The following is a 19,813-nucleotide window of genomic DNA, read 5'->3' as shown; positions in this document are numbered from 1 at the left end:
ACAGAAATAACTTTGTCGAAGCCTCGGCAATCTCCTCATTTTCTTCTTTCAGTATTCTGGGGTATTTCAGGCCCTGGGGATTTTCTGCCTTAATGCTTTAGAAACATAGAAAACCTACAGCACAATACAGGCCCTTCGGCCCACAAAGCTGTGTCAAGCATGTCCCTACCTTAGAACTACCTAGGCTTTACACAAAGCCCTCTATTTTTCTAAGCTCCATGTAGCCATCCAGGAGTCTCTTAAAAGACCCTATCGTTTCCACCTCCAGCACCTCCGCCGGTAGCCCATTCTACGCACTCACCACTTTCTGTGTAAAAAATGTACCCCTGACATCTCCTTTGTACCTACTTCCAAGCACCTTAAAGCTATGCCGTCTCGTGCTAGCCATTTCAGCCCTGGGGAAAAGTCTTTGACTATCCACACCACCTCTTGCTTAATCTCAAAATATCATAGCACATAAGCATGTTCAATTAAGTCAAGGGCAAGCCTGTTCCTTTAGCTGGATGTACAAGTCTCACAGGACTGTTCTGAAGATCAGAGTGGTTTCTCCAGGTACCCTAGTGAACATGTATTCCTCAGTATTCAGGAGCTGGTTAACCTAAATGGGTGCTTACTTGTCCACTGGCTGTATCTGAATTAGCAACTGCATCTCCTGCTGAAGTAGCTGTAAACCTGTATAGGTTTTGAAAGCTGCTATGCAAATGCAAAATTCTTTCTCCTTGTATTTCTCTGAGAAGATTTGGTCAGTTGTGCTTGTTATTGCATTTTTTTTCAGAGGCGCAGGATTGTTGAGAAGCTTGGAAATCAGTCAGCTTTGTGAATGACCCTCATGTTTTCTGGTTATTTCACACTTCACAGGTTCTTCCCATTGGTTGCGACTTGTTCTTGGAAGCATCCTTTCTCTCTCTGCTCCTGAACTGTAAGGTGTTCAGCATGTTGCATGAAATTGAATGCAGCCCTGTGTGAGTCAGAACGCTGGGTTCAGTCCCCTTTTGCCCCATCTGCATGTGCTTTATTACATCACTGAAATGCTGTCATTTTTCTGTTCCTCATTGCTCTGAATGCTTTAACTGAAACCATGCCCAAACCTTGTTTGGAACAGACAAAGCAAAAATACTGATTATTACCAACACCATCCCAGCATCGAGTGCAGGAGATTAGAGAAGAATAGTAACAGTGTTCTGTGTTGCAAAGAAAAGAAAACAGCAATACAACTTTCCCAACAGCACACTGTGTAAACTCCTAACACACAGAAGAGAAAATTTACAGCTTCATTTTATTGTCTGCATGTGGGATACCAGTCAGGGCAAATTGGGGGATTGCAAGTCTCACTGATGAAGACAATTAGTCTGTTCTGCGCTTTCAGTACCGCCTCTATCATCTGTGTACCCCTTTTCCCCAGCAGCCCACCCATGAACTATGAGAGAATTACTGTCTTGAATCTGATGTCTTTAGGAATTAGTGGGGAGAACATGCTCCAGGCTGGTGCTTCAGGGAGGCCTTGAAGAAGCGCTACGCTGAAGAAGCAGTTGTGTTTTGGGCAAGATGTCCTGTGTAACTGTGAAAGGGTTACTGGCACTATTTAAGGAACCTCTTAGCTCTCCTTGTCCTTCAGTCAATATCACTAAAGCAGATTCTCTCTGCTGGGATCAGGAAACCAATTACCTTTTAAGTCAAGTCCAGTTTTTCCCAGTGATGTACCAGAACATGTCAGGTCACTGATCTGAGTGCTACCTGTCGCATGGTCGGGTGGTCGGCGACTAAACTGGCTCCCCCTCCAGGCTTGCCTGGTGAGGAGGGTGTCTAGACACCCTGCAGGATGAAAAACAAGACCTGTCAAAGGGCGGATGAACCCTCTCGTAGGGTCAACGGCCATCTAGCAAACACGTGCCATGAAGCGCGGGAAGGGCATCCCTTGCATCGAAGCTTGGTCTGGCCATTCACAGCAACAGAACTTCCCCCAGCCGTCTTGGACCCCACCATGCCACTGGATCCGGGAGGGGATGTCGAGAGGGTGGGTCGGGACCTGTGCAACCCCCTACTCACCTAAAATCCACTCACACACACGCTGTTGCTTTCTAAGGAGTGGGGTATAAACCCCACTAACTGACTGAAAGAAACTGAAAGGAAAAAAAAGAAGAAGAACATATGTGGGTCTGGTCAGAGCAAGCACCATTCAGTTCAGTGCTTGAACCTTGGTGTCCATAAACTGAGCAATCATGGCGAGTTTTCAGAGAAGATTGATTACTTTCCTGCTTTCAAAAGCTCAGGGTCTGGGCAGCTCTTCAGAGCCCTTTTAAACATAGGTGGGTGTGAATAGCATAGCTGTAATTTAGAAACTGAATGTGGTTAGGGCTCTGGAAAACTGAGTAGGTTTTACATAGAAGAGGAGAGTCAAATACAAAGACTTCTCCTTGTACTTTACCCTTTGTTTATGCCAGTTGGAGAAGGTTGGAGAAGGCAGCAGAGACTGTGCCAAGGGACAGTTTTTGTAAAACTGTGGGGGGAATCTAGCTGCTAGTGGGAGAATCATGAACAATGGATGTGGATACAAAATAAGGAGCCAGTCGTTTAAAACTGAGATGCAGAGGTATTTCTCTCTCTCAGAGAGTAGTGGATCTCCGGAATTCCCAGCCCCGAGAAGGGTGGAGGTTGGATCATTAGGTATATTTAAGGCAGAGGTAGATAATTATTTGAAAGATGAAGGAATTGAGAGCTATGGGGAACCGGCACAGAAGGAGATCTGAGGCTGGCTGACTTGGAACAGCCGAGATAGTATTGAATGTGGTGTAGGTTTGAGTAGGTTGGTAGCTTCCTCCTTCTCTACTTCCTCGTGTTCTTGTGCAAGTGGACAAGGATTTGGTGAGAGCACGGTGTGCTATTTTGGTCCCCTTTTGAAATAGGTTAGTGAGCAAAGGTTCACTGGATTAATTACTGAGATGAGGGAGTTGCTGTCATAGAACCATGCGCTGTATTTCATTGGGCAAGACAGGTGGAATATTGGAGAATTGTTCAGCAGGATGGAGGGCATCAGGATAAGGGACCACTTGTGGTTGAAAGTGATGATGAGAAACTTCTCGGTGGTGAAGGGCTGCAACTGAAATTCTGTACCCCAGAGAGCTATGTGGTCTGAATCGTTAAATGTCTTCAAGATTGGACAATTTTTCGCAATACCAGGGTAAAGAATGACAGGAATAGTGGAGTTGAGGCCAAGATTCATCAAGACATCACCTTACTGAATTAGGAGCAGTTTGGATGGGCTGAGTGGCCAGCTCCAACCATTTCTTGTGTTCGTAGAGATCCTAGTGCATCATTTCAGAGGAGGGGGGAGAATTACTCCCAGGAGATCACTGTCTAATGAACCCCACTGAGATTCAGAGGAGCACTTGGACTCTTGGCCACTTCTCCAGCCTGCGCCACGGTCAACTTGATATGACTGGAACTCCAATTCCGCATGCCCGCCTATTCCTGGTAACCTTTCACCGCACCCCTTTGCCATTCAAGTGTCTGCATTTTAAACATTCAAAAGAGTCTGCCTCTACCGTGTACGAAATAAAAAGAGAAGGTGTTGAAAATAACTTGCAGGTCAGGCGGTATTTATGGAGGGTGAATATTTTAGGTAAATGACACGGTCAGTTCCGGAAGGAGATTGTTTGGTCACTGCTGTGTGTGGCAGCTTGTTGTGCTTGCATTTGCTGCCATTTTTCCTACCTTGGTGACTGCACAGCATGCAGTTATTGGCGGTCTGAAGCTTCATCGAGCTTGTGCGGGATGTTATAGGAATTTACCTTCTTTCTTCCTTTCGAGGAATGAACCAGCTGTTGGGCTTAGAAGAATTCCTAGGAGATGAGGTGGAGTCCACATTGCTATGGTTTGTAACTCCAGGAACTAATCAGAAGAAAAATATGGGAGCCAGGATATGTTTTGTCTACTTAGTTTTCCTGTTCCTTTTTTTAGTGGGATGCTCTCAATTGGTGGGCTGGCACCATTCACATATAACCCATAATGAATTATGTAAACAAACAAAGAATGCTGAATCAAACAATATATTTTACAATATCACTAAATATTACTGAACTATTAAATACAATGCACTCATTGCTAGCTCACCTTAGGATCTCCAAATGCAGATGATGCCACCGATCTGTGTGCCAAGATGTCCGACTGGGTGTGAGACTCATCATCAGGCAAGTCTCTCAACCCCAGATGCCAACCCTACCCCTCTCTCAGCATAAGTCACCTTGGTTCCTGGTGCGTTCCATGCCCTGCCACCAGTTCTGACACAAACTGGCGATCTGAATCAACATTGTGCCACAAAGGCTGTCGTGTACCTGGTGGCAAGATGTGGTGGTGTTCCCTGAGCTCTCACTGGGCTTCGTAAAACAGTGTAGGACTAAGTTAGGGAGGTTGGAGTGAGAATCAGATGGAAAATTAATTTTGTCACCCACACGGACAGAAAAGGAGGTGTTCTGCAAAGCCAGCTCTTTATCCTTTTCAGTTTCTACTTTTTAGATAAGACTGAATTGTGAGCAATGAAACCCTTAACAGGGTCATATGAACACTGATTCATGATTAAGTTGAAGGATTATTGCTTCACTTCATGTATTTTGGAGATGCAGTTTGTAATTAACACAGTGATTAGAACTCTCAGGCCTTCGTTAGCCACATATAATCAATTAGTAGGCAGCTGTCGATCCCAGGGGATCATGGGTTTGCGCCTCTGGTGGACTGTGTCCTCTCCAGGGCGCAAGCCTGGGCAGGAAGATTTGAAGAACCAGCTGTTGCCCATGCAGTGGGCTCCCCCTCTCCACATCACTGATGTAGTCCAAGGGAAGGACAGGTGCCAATACAGCTTGACACCAGTTTCGTCACAGAGGTTGCCAGAGTGAAGTTGTAAACAACATCAAAGTGCCTTGGGGACCCCGGCTCCAGATTTCTTCCTCAGGGTTTACTCCTGAAGCCCTTCCCATGGATGGGTATGGCCGCAAGGCAGCGGAGGTTTAAAATCAAGGTTTTCCTTCCAGGCGGGCTGCCATCCAAAGCTGACGAGCCCCACCTGCCCGAAATAGAGTAGTATAATCTAGAGAGTAGTACTAAGACCTTTGATTCATTCCTCACTCTCACTGTTGAAGGCCTGATTTGCAACTTCAATCTCAGTTATGTGCAATTCTGGTCACCCCTTTACAGGACAAATGTGGAAGCTTTGGAAAGGGTACAAAAGTTCACCAGAATGCTCCTCACATTGGAGCTTTCAGGAAAGAATTGGACAAGCTTTTGGGTTGTTTCTTTGGAGTGTCAAAGACTGAGAGGCATAGATAGTGTCTTTTTCCCAGGAGAGAAATGTCAGATACTGGAGGACGTGCATTCCAGGTGAGAGGATGAAAGGTTAAGGGAAATGTGTGGGCATTTTTTTTTTTGCACAGAGTTGTTGGTGTTTGAAATGGCCTACCAGGGGCGGGGGGCGCAGGCGCTGGGGAGATGGTGGAATTAAATACAACTTGTGGTGTTTAAGAGGCTTTTAGTCAGACACGTAAGTATTCAGTGATCGGAGGGATTTGGCATCATGTTTGGCCTAGACCATAGACATTGTAGGTTGAAGGGCCCTGTTCCTGTGCAGTACTGTTCTATTTTCTGTGCAGCTGAACTCCATCTGCAGCAGTTGGGCATTTGGCTGGCTTTCCTAGAGCTGACAAGGATGCAGTGTGTCAACTGGTCTCTTTTTGCATTACCAAATTTCAATTGTTGAAGCTGTAATTAATTAACGGTAACAATCTGTTTTCTTAACTAGCAGACACCTGGATTCTGGGAGTTTGGAGAGTAGACCCGAGGGGCAGCAGTTCCACACGAAAACAAAGTTGGAACAGACCTCGCCGGAGAGGATTGCTCAGGCCCATGAGTATCTGCCTCAGGAGAGGCATGGTCACCCAGTCAGCATGCTGAGCGGGCACAGTCATCCCGAGGAGCCCAAGGTCCAAGAGCGGTATAGAGCCGAAGGGGACATCCCAGATCCCTGCCCCCAAGGCCAGGAACTGAGCCAAACCTGGGCCGTGGCTGAGGAGCGGGAGGACCTGGCAGCAGCCAGTACGAAGCGGGCAGCGGACAGACACCCGCAGCAGGAGCCCCATTTTCCAGCTGGAACAGCTGTGCCCCAGACCAGGACGGCTCCACCGGACCAGGCATACGAGAGCGCAACCCGGGCACCAGCTGATCTGCTGCAGGAATCTGAGGGCAGTGCAGGGAGCGACCTGCACGAAGCCCGGCTGGGCAGAGACCCTGTGGAGGGCGCTGCCCACTTGGGGAACGCACGAGGCAACGCGGGGAGTGACGGAAGCCCAGCATTTCACTGCCTCCCGACGCCAACGACGGACACTCCTCGGTCTCCTTCCCCACAGTTTGCACCGCAGCGACTAACCGATAAGCCACCACTCACCCTGGAGGATGACGGCCAGAACAAGTGAGCATCTGTTAACTGCTTAGTTAAAGTTCATGTCTGAGGGGGTCCCGGGTGCCTCTGTGTGGGTCAGTCCTGACATACCCTCCCTGGTTCTGGGAATGGTGGCAAGCAGCGTGGTAAATTGTTGCCACCCTTGTGGAGCAGGTCATAGCACAGAAACGTGACCTTCGGCCCAACTTGACCATGCTCCCATCTCAGCCTGACCTGCCTTTGGCCCATATCTCTCAGAAACCTTTCCCTGTGTACCTGTCCGAGTGTCTTTTAAAAGCTGTTAAAGTACATGCCTCAACCACTTCTTCTGGCAGCTCACTCCACAGGTACGCCACCCTCTTTGTGAAGAAATTGCCCCTCAGTTTTCTGTTAAGTCTTTTTTCTTTCACCTTGGACCTGTGCCCTCTAGTTTTTGATTCCCTTTTCCTTGAAAAAAGACTGCGTTTGTTCGCCCTATTTATGTCCCTCATGATATCATAAACCTGAGGGAAGTAACCCGTCAGTGACTGCCTAAACTCTCCCTATAACTCAGGCCCTCAAGTCCTGACAACTTTCTCATAAATCATCTGCACCCTTTCTAGTTTAATGATGTCTTTCCTGTAACAAGGTAGCCAAAACTGTAGACAGTTCTCAGACACCTCTCACCAACATCTTGTACAACTATAATACAGAGTGTTCCAGACTGTGACTTCATAAGACCACGAGATACAGGAGCAGAATTAGGCCATTTGGCCCATCGAGTCTGCTCCGCCATTTCATCATGGCTGATCCATTTTTCCTCTCAGACCCAGTCTCCTGCCTTCTCCCTGTATCCCTTCATGCCCTGACTAATCAAGAATCTATCAACCTCCACCTTAAATGAAACCAATGACTTGGTCTCCACAGCCATCTGTGGCAATGAATTCCAGAGATTCACCATCCTCTGGCTAAAGAAATTCCTCCTCATCTCCATTCCAAAAGGATGCCCTTCTATTCTGAGGCTGTGTCCTCTGGTCTTAGACTCTCCCAATAGGTTTCAACGCGGTCACCCTCATTCTTCTGAATTCCAGTGAGTCCAGGTCCAGAGCCATTATCCTCATATGACAAGCCTCTCAATACCGAAATCATTTTTGTGAACCTCCTTTGAACCCTCTCCAATGGAAGCGCACCCTTTCTTAGATAAAGAGGCCCAAAACTGCTCATAATACTCCAAGTGAGGCCTCACCAGTGCTTTATAAAGTCTCAACATTACATCGTTGCTTTTATAGTCCAGTCCTCTGGAAATGAATGCTAATATCTCATTTGCCTTCCTCACCACTGACTAAACCTGCAAACTAACCTTTTGGAAATCCTGCACAAGGACTCCCAAGTCCCTTTGCACATCAGAATTTTGTATTTTCTTTCCATTTAGAAAACAGTTAACCCTTTCATTTCTTCTACCAAAGTGCATGACCAGACACTTCGTGATACTGTATTCCATCTACCACTTCTTTGACCATTTTCCTAATCTGTCTAAGCCCTTCTGTAGCCTCTCTATTTCCTCAAAGCTGCCTGCCCCTCCACCTGTCTTCATATCATCTGTAAACTTTGCAACAAAACCATCAATTCCATCATACAAATCATTGTCATATAACTTAAAAGGAATTGGTCCCGACACAGATCCTTGTGGAACACTATTGGTCACTGACAAACAACCAGAAAAAACTCCCATTATTCTCACTCTTTTTCTGCTGCCAATCAGCTACTGCTTTATCCACATTAGTATCTTTCCTGTAATACCATGGACGCTTAACTTGTTAAGCAGCTTAATGTGTGGCACATTGTCAAAGGCCTAGTTAAAATCCAAGTACACAACGTCAACTGAATCTCCTTTGTCTATGCTGCTTATTATGTCTTTAAAGAATTCCAACAGAATTTGTCAGGAAAGATTTTCCTTTAAGGTAACCATGCTGACTATGGCCTATTTTATCATGTGCGTACCAAGTACCCCAAAACCACATCCTTAACAACCACTGAGCTCAGGCTAACTGGCCTATAATTTCCTTTCTTTTGCCTGTCTCCCTCTTGAAGAGTGGAGTGGCATTTGAAATGTTCCGTTCCTCCAGAACCATGCCAGATCATTACTAATGTCTCCACAGTCTCTTCATCCACCTCTTTCAGAACCCTGAGGTGTATGCCATCTGGTCTAGGTGACCTATCTACCTTCAGATCTTTCAGCTTCCCAAGAACCTTCTCCCTAGTAATGGCAACTTCACACACTTCATGACTCCTGACATATGGAACTTCTATCATATTTTTAGTGTCTTCCACAGTGAAGAATTATGCAAAACACTTATTCAGATCATAAGAACATAAAGAATAGGAGCAGGAGTAGGCCATCTGGCCCGTTGAGCCTGCTTTACCATTCAATAAGATCATGGCTAGTCCGGCCATGGACTCATCTCCTTCTACCTGCCTGTTCCCCATAACCCTTAATTCCCTTATTATGCAACAATCTGTCCAACCTTGTCTTAAATGTATTTACTGAGGTACCCTCCATTGCTTCATTGGGCAGAGAATTCCACAGATTCACCACCCTCAGAGAAAAGCAGTTCCTCCTCATCTCCGACCTAAATCTACTCCCCCGAATCTTGAGGCTATGTCCCCTAGTTCTAGTCTCACCTATCAGTGGAAACAACTTTCCTGTTTCTATCTTATCTGTTTCCACATTTCCTTGTCCACATTACCACCTCTCCAGCATAATTTTACAGTGGTTCGGTATCTTGCCAATCCTCTAACTTCCGACTAATTTTTGCTCTATTTTATGCCCTCTCTTTGGTTTATATGTTGGCTTTGACTTCCCTTGTTAGCCACGGTTGTGTATCTTTCCTTTAGAAAACTTCTTCCCCTTTGGAATTCCAGATTGCTTCCAGAAATTCTAGCCATTGCTGCTCTGCCATCATCTCTGTCAGTGTTCTTTTCCAATCAATTTTGGCCAGCTCCTGTCTTATACCTCTGTAATTCCTGGTATTCCATTGTAATACCGATACATCTGACTTTAGGTTCTCCTGCACAAATTGCAGGGTGAATTCTATCATATTATGATCACCTACCCCTAAGGGCTCCTTTATCTTAAGCTCTCTGATCAATTCTGGTTCATTGCACAACACCCAGTCCGGAAAAGCTGTTCCCCTCGTAGGCTCAAGTACGAACTGTTTTAAAAACCTATCTCAAAGGCATTCTACAAATTCCTCCTCTTGGGATCCAGCACCAACCTGATTTTCCCAATCTACCTGGATAGTGAAATCCCTTATGACTGTTGTAACATTGCTTTATTATATACCTTTTCCATTTCCCATTGAAATTTGTATTCCACATGTTCGCTACTGTACAGGGGCCTGTATAACACCTCCATCTGAGTCTTTTTATCCTTGCAGTTCCTTAGTTCTACTCACAACCATTCAGCACCTTCCAAAAATATGTCACCTCTTTCTAATGATTGGATTTCATTTTTTACCAACAGAACCACGTCATCCCCTCCGCCCAGCTCCCTGACACGCAGTGATGAAGCTGTGATGATTTGTTTCCGCATTGGGAGGGGCTGGTTGCGTGACATGGGGAGTGGTAGTTGGGTGGGGATCCTGTCCGCCACTGCCCTTACCCCAGAGAACATGAATCAGGAGGTTCTGTCCACGAAACTTTGACAAATTCCCGAGTTCCATCTTAGAGGCTGTTAAAGATCAGAATCAGAATCAGGTTTAATATCTCCGGCATATGTTGTGAAATTGGTTGTTATGTAGTTGCATTTCATTGCAATATTTAATCATAAAACTGTGAATTACAGTAAGAAGTGTGTGTGTATATATATATATATATATATATATATATAATATTAAAAAGGTAAATAAGTAGTGCCAAAGAAGTAGTGAGGTAATGTCCATTCAGAAATCTGCTGACGGGGGTGGGAGGTGGAAGATGAAGCTATTCCTGAATTGTTGAGCGTGTGCTTTCGGGTTTCTGTACCTCCTCTTTGATGGTAACAATGTACTGAGAAGAGGGCATGCCCTGGGAAATGGGGTTCCTTAATAATGGATGCCACTTTTTTGAGGCATTCCTCCTGGAAGATGCTCTGGATGCTGTAGTTCTTTGCCCCTTTTAGTTTGTTAATGATCTTGAGAAATACCTTAGGACATTTTGCTCCTTTACACTACAAATTGGGTTTAGAGAGTCTCAACAAGAATTGATGGAGGTGTGTGGAAATATAAAAGGTTTGTGCTGCGTACAGAAGTAGATGCTACAGTTGTACAGCAGGCAGGGCTGCTGCCTCACGGAGCCAGAAAGCTAAGTTCAGACCTGGCCATGTTCAAGCCACACATGTCCCTCCCCCCCACCGCCCACTTTTTTCTTTCCGCAGGGGTCACTCCCTACGTGACTGTTTGTCCATAGGGATAGCCATCCTGGCACTTATCCTTGCCAGAAAAAGCGGATCTCCCAGTGGCCACCTGTTTTAATTCCACTCCGCATTTCCGTTCCAACATGTCAATCTGTAGCCTCCTGCACTGTCACGATGAGGCCACACTCAGGCTGGAGGAACAGTACCTTATATTCCATCTGGGTAGCCTCTGATCTGATGGCATGAACATCGATTTCTCGAACTTTGCCCCCCGGCCTTCACCATTCCTCATTTCTTTTCCCCTCTCTCACCTTACCTCCTTGCCTGCTCATCGCCTCCCTCTGGTGCTCCTCCCTCCCTTTTTCTTTCTTCCATGGCCTTTTGTCCTTTCCTATTAGATTCCCCCTTCTCCAGTCCTGTATCTCTTTCACCAATCAACTTCCCAGCTCCTTACTTCACCCCTCCCCCTCCAGATTTCACCTACCACCTTGTGTTTCTCTCTCCCCTCCCCCACCTTCTTACACTGACTCATCTTTTTTCCTTCAGTCCTGCTGAAGCGTCTCGGCCCAGAACATCCACTGTACTCTTTTCCACGGATACCACCTGGCCTGCTGAGTTCCTCCAGCATTTTGTGTGTGTTGCTTCAGTCCTGGCTGCTGGTGTTGTTGGTGTGGAGTTTGTACCTTCTCCCTGTGACTGAGGCTACGTCCACACTAGACTGGATAAATCTGTAACCGAAGCCTTTTCTCTTTGTTTTGACCCTCTGTCCACACTGAAACAGCATTTTGACCCTCCGTCCACACTGAAATGGAGCTTTTCTAAAACACTCTCCAGAGTGTTTAAGTCTGAAAACGCCAGTTGACCGTTGTAGTGTGTATGGAGTAACCGGCTAATTTTATGATGTGCCAGAACAAATGGTAGCGGCAGCGCGGCATTTCATTGTTTTCCTGAACGCAACTTCCAACACCACAACAATATCTGACAATAGATGTGTAACAGCCTAATGTAACATTGTATGGAAGTACAAGATAACACTGATGCAGACATGCTTTATACATTTAACAAGGTGCTTTATTAATGTATTGCTTGTGGAAGCGTTCGATAGATGCAATTGTCACTTTTGCCAGTAACTCGTTTTATTGCACGTTAAATACAGCAAAATAATACACAAAGACATGGCAAAAGTAAAGGCAAACAAATGAGATAACAGCAAATTTCACTTTTTCCCAGTAACAAGCCTTATTGCATTTAGTTGTAGCTGTCGTCCCTTTCATCGGTGAAGAGACTATGGCTGCAGGAAATGTTTCTGGACAAACGCGCACCAAGTCTTTCGATTGGCAATTTCCTTTTAAGTTTTTCTAGTCTGTAACTGGACAAACGCACACCAAGTATACTGTTTCCTCTTCGCTTGTTTTCTGTGTGTCCTGCGCATGCCCGATAGGAGGAGAATCGCCCAAATATCCGTTTTAATGTGGACGGAGGTATTTTCAGAACCGCCTGGTGTGGACGCCTATCGTTTTTACGCAAAACCGGCGTTTTCAAAATTATCCAGTTTAGTGTGGATGTAGCCTAAATGCGTTTTGCTCCTGATGCTCCAATTTGCTAAGTGTAGGGTTGGCCACTATAACTTATCCCTAGTGTGTAGGTGAACGGTGGAGTTGATGGGTATGTGAGAAATCGGTGGGCCAAAAGATCTGTTTCTGTGCTATCTGGCCCCATGATATCAAGCAGCTCAGTTTTCCTGATAACTGGGGGGGAGAAGTATAGCACGATGTTTACGGTGCAGGCAAACTGGGTTTAATTCCCACCACTGCCTGTAAGCAGTTTGTACGTCCTCCCCGTGACTGCATGGGTTTCCTCCGGGTGCTCCGGTTTCCTCCCACAGTCCGTACCGGTTAGTTGGTTAATTAGTCATTCTGTGATTAGGGTTAAGTTGGGGGCTTGCTGGGCTGTTGCACTTTGTAGATCAGTCCAGGATAGGAAAGGTACGTCGCATCCGGAGTTTCTCCGGTTAGTGGACAATTTCCCTCCACACCTCTCTGACATAGTGGGGAACTGCGTACGAGGCAAGTTACAGCTGTGGTTTGTCATTGCCTTCTGCCGGGTGAGTTTCCAAAGAGATCACCAGAATGGAAAGCGTGCAGGGGAGCCAGCTGGATTCGAACTCGGGACCGTTTGTCCCAAAGTCCGGCACTGATGCCACTACGCCACCAGCTGGGTCAGAGGTCAAAAAGGGTAAACTGTGGGATGATGTTGAGTTGTCTTGATCTGGAATATACTTCCTGAAAAGGTGATGGAAGCACTTTAAAATTAACATCAAAGGGCTTTGGACAAATACCCAAGATAGATATGTAGGTGGAAGAGGGCCTGAAAAGAGGACAGTGAGACAGTGAGCTTGGTTGAGTCTATAACGTGAAATGCCTGGGCTGAATGGCTTCTAGTGCTGTTCAGTATATTGCTGAATGTTCCTGACTTCCTTCAGAGGCTGGAGATGATTTTTCACCTCAAACCACCTCCCCTCTGTGCACACTTCAAAGTGCATACCTCAAAAAGACTTTGCAGTGAAGTGTCAAACTATGGAATTGGGTCTGTAGATGCTGCGATCGGGAGCAACACACACCAAGTGCTGGAGAAACTCAGCAGGTCAGGCAGCGTCTGTGGAGAGAAGCAGACACTTGATATTTCATTTCAAGACCCTTCTTCAGGACTGAAAAAGAAGGGGGAGGACACCAGAATAAAAGGTGGGGAGAGGACAAGGAGGCTAGCTAGAGGGTGATGAGTGATGCCAGATGGGAAAGGTAAAGGGGCTGGAGAGGAAAGAATCTGATAGGAGAGTAAAACGGACAATAAGAGAAGGGGACCCTGGGGGATGCGATAGACAGCTGAGAAGATGGTGTACCTGGTGGGGCTCTGAAAACCTGTGCGAGAGGGGTAAGTACAAAGGAAATGTGAGATATGGTGGCGGTCTGGACTGGTAGTAGAGGTTAGATAAGTACATTAGGGACCTTTAAGAGATTTATTTTGTATTTATTTATTGCGATTCAGTGTGGATAGGTCCTTTGAGCTGCATCATCCAGCAATCTCCCGATTTAACTCCGGCCTAATCACGGGTCAATTTACAATGACCAATTAACCTACTAACCGGTACGTCTTTGGACTGGGAGGAGACCGGAGCACCCAGAGAAAACCCACTCGGTCAGGGGGAGAATGTACAAATTCCTTACAGGCCAGAGTGGGGAATAGAAGAGGATGAGAGGGGGTGGAAAATTTTTTTACTGGAATTTTTTTTTTCAATTGATATTCATGCCATCAGGGTATTAGGACAGGAAAGAGGGGGGTATGAAGAACACATGGCTTATTAGAGTAACTCCGTCAGTGGCACTGGTCGTTTGTTTTTGATCTCTGAATGTCCCAAATCTCAGTTAATGAAGTCACTGTTGAACAGCTCCAAGCACAGTAGCAAGCTTTCCCTCTGGAAGCTGCCGCCAACGTTTATAAAGTTGATGGGCTGAGCAACTTTTTCCAGCGATGCTGTTTAAGAATAAACTTTGGCAGTGGTAATGGAGGGAGCTCCCTGCTCAGGGTCCAGTGTCGAAGTGAAAGGCAGATGCTCTGACACAGTTACAGTCTTTGATCGCAGCAAAATATGCTGACCTCGAGCAGAGCTGGAGCTCCAATGGCAAGAGAGACGCCTGATCAGGGAGGAAAGAGCACCTGTATTCAACAGGCTCTTCAATCGTAACAGTAGTGATGCTGTTGAATTAAGAGTTTTAGAGGCCTGAATGCTGAGGTAATTGGTTTATAATTGCCATGTGTACAGAGATACAGTAAAACCTTTGTTTCCGTGTACTGTCCATACCGATGATTTCAAAGCATCAGTACACCGAGGAAAAAACTGGAGCAGTACTTCAGATGATGTTACAGTTGCAGAGAGAATGCAGTGAAGGTACAAATTCAGAAAAAGGGGCCATGATAAGGTAGATTGAGAGATTTTTAACATTAGTCCTTTTACTTGCAGTATTTATTTTATTCTGGTACTTCATGGTAATTTTATGTTTTTACAGTTTACTGCTGTTGCAAAACAACAAATTTCATGTCATATAAGTCTGTGATAATAGAAGTTATTTAACTAATTTATTAGTTGAGATACAGCGTGAAACAGCCCCTTCCGGCCCTTCGAGCAACCCTCATTCAATCCTAGCCCAATCACAGGACAATTTACAATGACCAATTAACCTACCAATCAGTACGTCTTTGGACTGTGGGAGGGAACCAGAGGAAACCCACGCGGTCACGGGGAAAACGTACATGCTCCTTACAGGCAGTGGCGGGAATTGAACCGGGGTCTCTGGTTCTTTAAAGCATTACGCTAAACCATTTTCATTGACGTACAAGAGATCCATTCAATAGTCTTGTAGCAGCAGGATAGAGACTGTCCTTGAACCTGGTGATGCGTATTCTCCTGCCTCGTAGAGGGGGTGGGGGAGAAGAGAGGGTGACCGGGGGTATCCAAGCTGGGCACAATTTCTAAGTGTGCTGTCAGGCTGGTGGTGGACGAGGTCATACTTTTTATTCAGCGACCTTCCTGAAAGCTCGATTCCTATTATCATTCATGAATCTTGCACATTTCCTCTTATCCCAGTGTCTCTGCTCACCACCACCAAGGTTTTCGTCCTCATCTTCCCTCAATGTTTAATCATAGTGTTTAGTGGTTGGGGTTTAGCAGCTAATGTCAGAAACGAATTGGGGTCACAGCTACGCACACAAGATGCTAGAGGAACTCTGGCCAGGCAGCGTCTGTGCAAAAGGGTACTCTTGTTGCCTGGCCTGTTGAGTTCCTCCAGCATTTTGTCAATGCTTGGATTTACGGCGTGTGGAGATTTTCGCGTGTTCGGGATCACAGCTGCCTTGTTGGAATGTGCAGGTTGAGAAACGTTTGTGTGGTTTGGCTGTGAAGTGAGTCAGTTGGATGTATGTTTCTAGCTCAGTCTTTTTTCTGTCTTGTACTTCTTTTCTGATGAGTGGTACTTACCTTTTTCTCCTTGGTAGGATCAAAAAGGTGATGGAGAACAACACGACTGTCAAGAAGGTGCCCATAAAGATTGTGCGGTCGGAAAGCCAGACAGAGAAGGAGAACCGACACAACCTCCTGAATAACGTAGACCTTATCAGCTTCCCTAGCAACAAGCAGCCCAAGTCCATCGGAAGCCACGAGCATCCTTACTCCCTCTTTGCTGCCTATTCCCGGCAAGAGCAGGAGTGGCTGGCCGAGATGAATCAGAAGACGACAGGGGACTCAAGGGTCAGTGAGGGAGCCTCTCCTGCGCATGACTGCCCCAAAGCAAAAGAGAAGAGCGTGGAGGACATCAAATCGGAGGAGCTGGTGAGGGAGATTGTCGTCAAGGACCGATCCCTGGCTGACATTTTGTACCCTAACTCTAAAATGAAGACCACCATGGATCTGATGGAAGGGATATTTCCCAAAGATGAGAACTTGTTGGAAGAAGCCCAGCAACGCAGAAAGCTGCTTCCTCGATCACACTCGCCCAAGGCCACAGAGGAGAGGTAAGTGCGACAATTCACGGTAAACAGCAGGAAACGACTGCTGGAGGTGTCTATCGCTATTCTTCAGGTCACTGAAAAATGTACTGAACAACAGGATGCTATTTGGCCAATTGTTTGTGTCTGTTAAAGAGAATCCTTTGGTTTAATCCCACTTGGCCTTGCAGCAGCATTAATTACACTTATTCATTTAGCATTTGTAGTCCTCTGCCTTTTACTGTTGCCAAGGCTGGTATTTATTGCCTGTCCTAACTGCTCTGGAATCGTGAGATTTATGGAGGTGGGTACAATTACAATATTTAAAAGGCACTTGGACAGATATGTGGAGAGGAAAGGAGGAATATGTGCCAAGTGCAGATAAGTAGGACTAGCGCAGAAAGATCAGAATAGACGGTTGCGCCGAAGGACCTTTTTCTGTGCGTTTTAACTCTGACCATCTGCCACAAGCAGGACTTCCTGGTTGCCAAACATTTTAATTCTAATTCCCATTCTTGGTATGACGTGTCAGTCTATGGCCTCCTCTTGCGCCAAGATGAGACCACCCTCAGGGTGAAGGAGATACACATTATATTCCATCTAGGCCCAATCTGATGGTATGAGTATCATTCTCTCCTTGTGGTAAACAAATCCCCTCCCACCCACCACTCGTTCCTCTCTTCGCTGCTCTGACCTTTTACTTCTCACCTGCCTGTTACTTCCCCCTGGGTCCCCTCCTCCTATGGTCCACTCTCCTCTCCTATCAGGTTCTTCCTTCTCCAGCCCTTGACCTGGCTTCACTTATCCCCATTTTTATTCTGGCATCTCCTCCCTTCCTTCTCAGACCTGAAGAAGGGTGTTAGCCCGTAACATAGACTTTCTATTCATTTCCATCATTGGTGCTGCCTGACCTGCTCAGCTCCCCCAGCGTTTTGTGTGTGGTGCTCTGTGACTATACGGTGGGGTTATATAACAACAGTGACCATCTAGTTGGTGCTGCTACCTCACTGCCACAGTGATCTGGTTACAATCCTGGCTGCATGTTCTCTCTCTGGCTTGAGTTTTTCATTTCTCCACAAATGCTCTGGTTTCTTCCCAAAACCTAAGGACCTCGGGATTAGTTAGCTGACTAGTTTAAGTTCCCCCTTAGATATGTGGCAAAAAGAATCTTGGCTACTTTAACTCATATGTTTTGATCTTGTATCAAGATAGATAATTTTTGGAAAGATGTCTTTAAAACTTTATTAACCAAATTTATTTACAGCAATTTTTGGGATTATTCCACTGGAAGCAGGATATATCCCTGTTTCCACTCAACGGATGATAGCTTTTACAACTCTATTAGCTAGAAGAGCCATTTTACTTAAATGGACGGATTCTCATCTACCTACTGTTCTTTATTGGCTTTCCTCCATTATGTCCTGTTTAAGTTTAGGGAAAATAAGAAGATATTTGATACATCCTTCAAATTTGAAGAAACCTGGGGACCTTTTATTCAATATTTTCATATGGTTTGATTTATTGCTCTTCCAGTTACTTCCTCAAAATTTTGGATTTGATCAGAAAGTTTCTCTTTTTTTTTGCTTTCCTCTCAGAATGGGCTGCCCAGTTCCTTTTTTTCTTTTTCTTTTTTTTTATCTTTTGTTTTTGTTTATAGAGAATAGTGGGGTTCTTTTTATATTTTAAAGTTTAAAATTTAAAGTTTCTTTATCTTTTTTTCTCTTTATGAAATGATAAGAGGAGAATTGATTATCTTATTTCTTACTATATATTCTTTATTAGGTTAATACTGTATGATTTTGATAATGTTTACTTTACCTTCTATATGTACTGTTTTTGATATAGATATTTGAGATAATTCTCCTATTGTTTGTATATATGTACTCTTTTTAAATTAATAAAAAGATTGATGAAGAAAGAAGAATCTTAAGAGGGGTTGATGTATACATGAGAAGAGAGTAAGTTGTAGGGTTAATGAAAATCTGGAGAGGGAAATGGAAATGATGGAATTACTCTAGACCAGGGGTTCCCAACCTTTTCTTATGCCATGGACCAATACCATTGAGCAAAGGGGCCCATGGGCCCCAGGTTGGGAACCCCTGTTGAGCCTGGCAGTAAGTGCTTTCAGACTTTTGTACCTTCTACCCAAAGGGAGGAGGGAGAAGACAGACTTTATGGGGTGGATGGGGTCTTTGATTCTGTTGGCTGGAGTGTAGACCAAGTGATGGAAATGCAGGCGCTCCAAGCTCCAATGTCAAGGTTATAGTTTCCCAAGATGATTGCTTGGGAAATGCCATCCAGGGGAAGATGATGGTTGAGAATTTGTCATCCTAAAGTGAGGTCCCTGCTCACCTAAAGGACAGTGTTCAATGTCCATTATATAATTCAGCTGACCTCGCCCTCACTCACTCACTCCATACAACACTCAACACTTCACATGTTTCATCATCTCCATTGGTGTAGCACAGCTACAAACAGCAGCTTTCATGGATTTTTCACTTCTAAACATCTAAAGTCATAGGGTAGTAGAGCACTGAAACAGAATTTTGGCTAACCATGTTCAAACTGACCAATTTATTCATCTGCATAAAACCCATTTGCCCTTTTTAAATTCACAAGAAATCACCCCTAAATTAATGTTTTCTAGGGTTATTATTTTAAGGATTATTAATTGAATACAAAGAAGTCAGCGGAGGTAACTCTTGTGAGATTATATCAAAGAGGTCACAAGCACAGTGTGGCTTCTCCTAACCTTTACTTCAAGGTTTCCTCAGGAATTTAGCAAGGATATGAACTGGCCACCCTTTCCAAAGGTGTGGACAAACAGAGGGGTGGACAAGATGTGGCAATGACCAAATCTTGCTGGGTTCTGAGTCGGTGAATACTTCACTGAGGACACATGGAAATGCAAGCAGTGGTTAAGGCTTGACCTCAAAGCCGTAAATTTACTGTATAAAGCCGTCATCAAACAACAAATCAGAAGTGTGCTGGAATGCTCTCCACCTACAGCTCTCAAGATGCTCAGCACTGGGAAGGCCTTTCACTGGACAGTGTTTGGACTGCCTGTGAAGGCGGTAGAGGCAGGTTCTCTCATAACGTATAAGAGGCATCTGGACAAGCATTTGAATCAACAAGGCATAGTAGGTTATGGCCCTGTGCTGAACTGAGACTGAGGCTGAGGCTCCGGCCTGCTCCAGGCTCTGTGCTGAGAGCACTGTAACATTTATTCAGCTCTGCACTGAACTGACACTGAGACTCCGGCTTGCTCCAGCCTCTGCAATGTTTATTCAGCTCTACATCGAACTGATACTGAGTCTGTGGCCTGCTCCGGCTGCTCTGGGCTTCGTGTTTAGGGACTCACTTTTGTTCTGAATGGTATTTGCTTACATTTATTGTTTGCGCAATTCGTTTTTCTCTCTGCACGGTGGGTGTTTGATTTTTTAAAAAATAGGTTCTTTTGGACGTCTTAGTTTTGTGGC

At 45.2% G+C, this 19,813-nt stretch overlaps 1 protein-coding gene across 3 annotated transcripts in view; it reads left to right on the top strand.

Annotated features, from left to right (window-relative positions):
* LOC140199147 (protein Shroom2-like) overlaps positions 1-19,813 on the top strand; it is a 250,723-nt gene that overhangs the window by 216,309 nt on the left and 14,601 nt on the right. For 2 of the 3 annotated variants that reach the window (XM_072260751.1, XM_072260749.1), the window contains exons 6-7: positions 5,789-6,454; positions 15,846-16,361. In XM_072260751.1, coding sequence (XP_072116852.1) covers positions 5,789-6,454; positions 15,846-16,361 — 1,182 coding nt within the window. The remainder of the gene's footprint in view (positions 1-5,788; positions 6,455-15,845; positions 16,362-19,813) is intronic. The other variant, XM_072260750.1, reaches the window with a different exon arrangement.

This window comes from Mobula birostris, chromosome 6 (genome assembly GCF_030028105.1).
Source record: "Mobula birostris isolate sMobBir1 chromosome 6, sMobBir1.hap1, whole genome shotgun sequence".
NCBI lineage: Eukaryota > Metazoa > Chordata > Chondrichthyes > Myliobatiformes > Myliobatidae > Mobula > Mobula birostris.
The sequence above is the reverse complement of the archived record's forward strand: the minus strand, read 5'-3'. Positions and strand labels throughout refer to the sequence as shown.